This window comes from Sinocyclocheilus grahami, unplaced genomic scaffold (assembly GCF_001515645.1).
Source record: "Sinocyclocheilus grahami isolate Dianchi unplaced genomic scaffold, SAMN03320097.WGS_v1.1 scaffold4.1, whole genome shotgun sequence".
NCBI lineage: Eukaryota > Metazoa > Chordata > Actinopteri > Cypriniformes > Cyprinidae > Sinocyclocheilus > Sinocyclocheilus grahami.
In genome coordinates this window covers 1,863,569-1,867,744 of record NW_015505183.1, presented here as the reverse complement: position 1 = coordinate 1,867,744, position 4,176 = coordinate 1,863,569, and the positions used below count along the sequence as shown (strand labels likewise).

The following is a 4,176-nucleotide window of genomic DNA, read 5'->3' as shown; positions in this document are numbered from 1 at the left end:
AATATTTTGAATTTTATTTTATTTTATATTTTGTATACCTTTCAATAAATGTATTTTTTTTTTGTCACCTTAGTTTTTCTTTTTAAAATGTCTACATTTTTGGTTTTTAGATTTAGTTTATTTATTATTTTATATTATTTATTTATTAATATATTATATATTTTTTATTATTAAAAAAAAAAAATATATATATATATATATATATATATATATACACAGCCTATATACAATTACAGTTCAAATGTATTTTATTTCATGTAATGAAAATGTTTTGTTATGGTTATCATTTTAGTTGACGATATACAGAAGAATATTAAATGTGAATATTTATTCGAAAGAAAGTCATACAGGTTTGGAACAATGTGTGGCTGAATAAGTGATGACATAATGTTCATTTCTGGGTGAACTATCTCTTTAAAATAGCAGACAATGTCTGTGTGCCCTGGGTCAGAGTTCATCTTTCTCTCCTCTAATAGAGCATGTGACACCGGTGCCCTTTAACCCACAGTATCCTTTAGGCACCTTGTGCAGGTATTGTTGGTGATTGTCTTCAGCAAAGTAAAATTCAGTGTGCTTTCAGATCTCTGTGGTGATCTCACCCAGGCCTTTCTTAGTCAGAGCCTAGCAGAAAGAAGAAACAGGAACAGACACAGAGAAAGAGACGGTAAATGACGACACATTTTGACATCAAGAGAATAAACTTGATCGCTGTCTAGAGAGAAGCAGCTCATTTTGAACTGAAACACCTCTTTCTTGTGTTTGTGATGTTAAAGGGGTCATGCTTGTGGTGTTCGGCCAATCACAATGCACTGGGTCAGCTGGCCAATCAGAGCAGACTGCGCTTGTCGGAAGGAGGGACTTTGTAGAAAACGAAGCGTTTGAGAGAGGCGGGGCATAGAGGACCTACAATAATGTACAGTATTTGAAAAATAATGTGTTTTTTGAACATTAAAGCATGTCAACATATTCTGTTACACCAAATACACAAAATAATGATCTTTAAAAAAGCATCATATGACCCCTTTAAAGCCAGACAGAATGTCCAAAACTATTTTTAAAGGGACATGAAGGAAGTTCTGTCTCCCTCTAGGGGGCACATCAATAAACTCCAACAGAAAATGACTTCAGAACAAAACACCTTTGAACTTCAATCACAGTATTTCTAAAGCTCACATGTAGACCTGAGGGAGGTGTCTCTACAACAGAAAGAAAGAGAGAAGAGCGTTTTTTTTTGTGCTGGCTTTGAGCAATCACAAGTGTCTTTTTTCAAATGTATGCAGTTTCAGATCTCAACCACTAGGCGGTGACAGAAGTCTGCTTCATTTACTCCGCTTCTGATTTCATGTCTAACAAAAGAGGCTGCATGTGCATCATAACACCATGAGATCCCAACAGCAGCCTGGATAGCAGAAAAACAAAGATATTTTAAATTTTTTAAAATTCTATCTCTGTCATATAAGATTATTATTTTAGAAGGCAAAAAAGCTGACAATTTTCTTACAGGATTATTACATGGTTAAACGTGCTACAGTGAACAGGAAGACAAACACTCAAAAAAACATTGAGTCAGGTTAGCATTAAAAGAGGACCAAAAGCTTGATAAGAAGAATTATTACCAGAGCATATATATAAAAAAATAACACAGTAATTTTTTATTTCAGTCCATTTAGGCCAGTTACTACTACATTTATGACTAATATTTGGCTCAAAATGGTCAAAATTATCAAATGTTACTTTCCCCCCCCTGTGGTTACACAGAGCACATTGGTTTCTTAAATAAACAAATAATAAAAAATAAAAAAATCATTCTTAATTTTCTTTTTGCTAGGCCTATATTGGCAGGTCAAGGCCAAATATAAACTACTGGCCTGAATGGGCCAGCAGAAATGAAAATCCATATTGTTGAGCCCTGTTTATGAACCTTTAAATTGCTAATTATTTTAATAGTGTGCATTAAAAGCAGAGGAAGTATGATTTTGGGAAAAAATGTGATGTGTGTGTGGATATGGTGTCAGAAAGCTGGCACTGTCAAAGCTCAGTGGTCTGTGTCTCTCTGGTGGTGGACAGTCAAGCAAACAGAGACAGAAAGAGAGCGAGAGACAGAGAGACAAGGCAAAGGAGAGAGAAAGAGATATTACATAAGCATTTGCATATCTGAATATGCTTCATGTGACTCTGATGACTCAACTAATGTCACTGTTTCTTCATTGACAAACGTACACACACACACACACACGCATGTTATTATTAGTCCAACCATTTTCTAGTATATTTACTGTCTTCACTAACAGCAGATTTGCGATCAGAATTCCCATCATTTTCCTACCAGATATAATTTCTTTTATATTTCCCTGTGAGTGCAAACTCACCTTATGTATAAGACTATTTACACATACACACACACACACACACACTCACAAGCCTGAACATGTGTACTTTAACACAGTCCCTGTCTACGTTTTAACTGCAACAGCTTGGCCTACTTTTAACATCACAACATAAATAATAAATATTAATGCAGCTCTGACTACGAACTAAAAAGCTATACTGCAAAATTCCTGAAACAGTGATAATTTTAGCTTAGCTTGCTAGCTTATTGCTTATCGTTTAGTCTCTGTTAAAAGCTACAGCATCTTCCACATATTATAAGCTGTACAGGTCTGCTGCACCAACAGAAAAGCATGTGTAGGTATATATATAAATCTCTCTCTCGCTCTCTTTCTATATATATATATATATATATATATATATATATATATGTGTGTGTGATTCACTTATTCCAAACATAGAGGAAGAAGGCATAATTTAAAAAAACACAGTACAAAGGCCAAGGCTGATCTTTGCATGTTCTATGCATTTATGCACATCTCCACACATGCTTAGTTTGCATGTAAGCATGTGTGTGTGTGTATGATATGATATAGTCAGGAATCCATTTTGTCATCCTTGGCTGTTCCTGCATTTTGTGAGAGGGAATAAGGCAGCGGAGGGTCATGTGACCTGTGAGCGGAGACAGATCAAAGTGTGAGTGCATGAGCGTCTATGTGTTTGAGATTACATGACATGGAACGGAGAGAGATATTTTGACTTTAGATGGAGTGCTTCTGGAAACCTGAGCTAGGCAATGCTAGAGAACAGCCTTTTGGATGAAAATTCAGATTATTTAGGCCTGTTCCTACTACATTATTGATTATTATATGGCCCTTTTCATTATCAGAATCAGCTAACATGCTTAAAGGGATAGTTCACCCAAAAAAGAAAATTACCCCATAATTTACTCACCCTCAAACCATCCTAGGTGTATATGACTTTCTTCTTTCAGACAACTTTCTAATTTGTGACCGGTGTTTTGTGCTCTACTCTGCACTTCCACATTCGTCACCTCTCATCGGACAGTTAGCGGAAGCTAGAGATTACCATTTATAAGGTTTTAAATATGGATATTGTTCTTACAAATATGCATCGATTCACTTCAGGAGGCCTTTATTAACCCCCCGGAGCCGTGTGGAGCACTTTTTTAATGAAGGATTGGCACAGTTTATTGGACTTCTATTGGACTATTGAATATCACCCATTCACTGCCATTATAAAGCTTGGAAGATCCAGGACATTTTTAAATATAACTCCGATTGTATTTGTCTGAAAAAAGAAAGTCATATACAGCTAGGATGGCTTGAGGATGGGATTTTATCTATCAGGAATTGATTAGATTGTTAAAAAAAAAAAACTTGATAATTTGAACCAAAGAGAAAGTGACATTTTACATAAAACTCTTTATTTTGCTTTTCTATGGGCTATAAAAGGAACAAAAACAAGACTAAAGACAATATAATAATAGTAATAATAATAATAATAATAATACATTTTTAAAAAGACGTGAGTGCTACATCTACATGGTCTATTCATTTAATAAAAAATGTTTTTATATAAAAATGTTAAATTTCACAAAATAAATTTTATTATTATTTAAAAAAATGGAATAATACAAAAGCATTAAATTGTACATAAGATGAAAAATATAAATAATATAATGCAACTAAGCAAAATTCTAATGTAAGCAAAACTATAATCTATCAAATCACATTTGTGCATTGACTTTTTCTTAAAACAAAAAACATGATTTAATCTGGGCCATGAAGAGATTAATCTCAACAACCGCCCCCCCCCCCCCCCCAG

General features: G+C 34.3%; 1 protein-coding gene across 1 annotated transcript in view; it reads right to left on the bottom strand.

The window, feature by feature from the left end:
* Window positions 1-354: 354 nt before the first annotated feature.
* The window catches only part of LOC107582536 (mitochondrial peptide methionine sulfoxide reductase-like), a 41,166-nt gene continuing 37,344 nt past the window's right edge, over window positions 355-4,176 (bottom strand). The window contains exon 6 of the mRNA XM_016268437.1: window positions 355-621. Within this exon, the coding sequence (XP_016123923.1) occupies window positions 577-621 (45 nt within the window). The 3' untranslated portion in view covers window positions 355-576. The remainder of the gene's footprint in view (window positions 622-4,176) is intronic.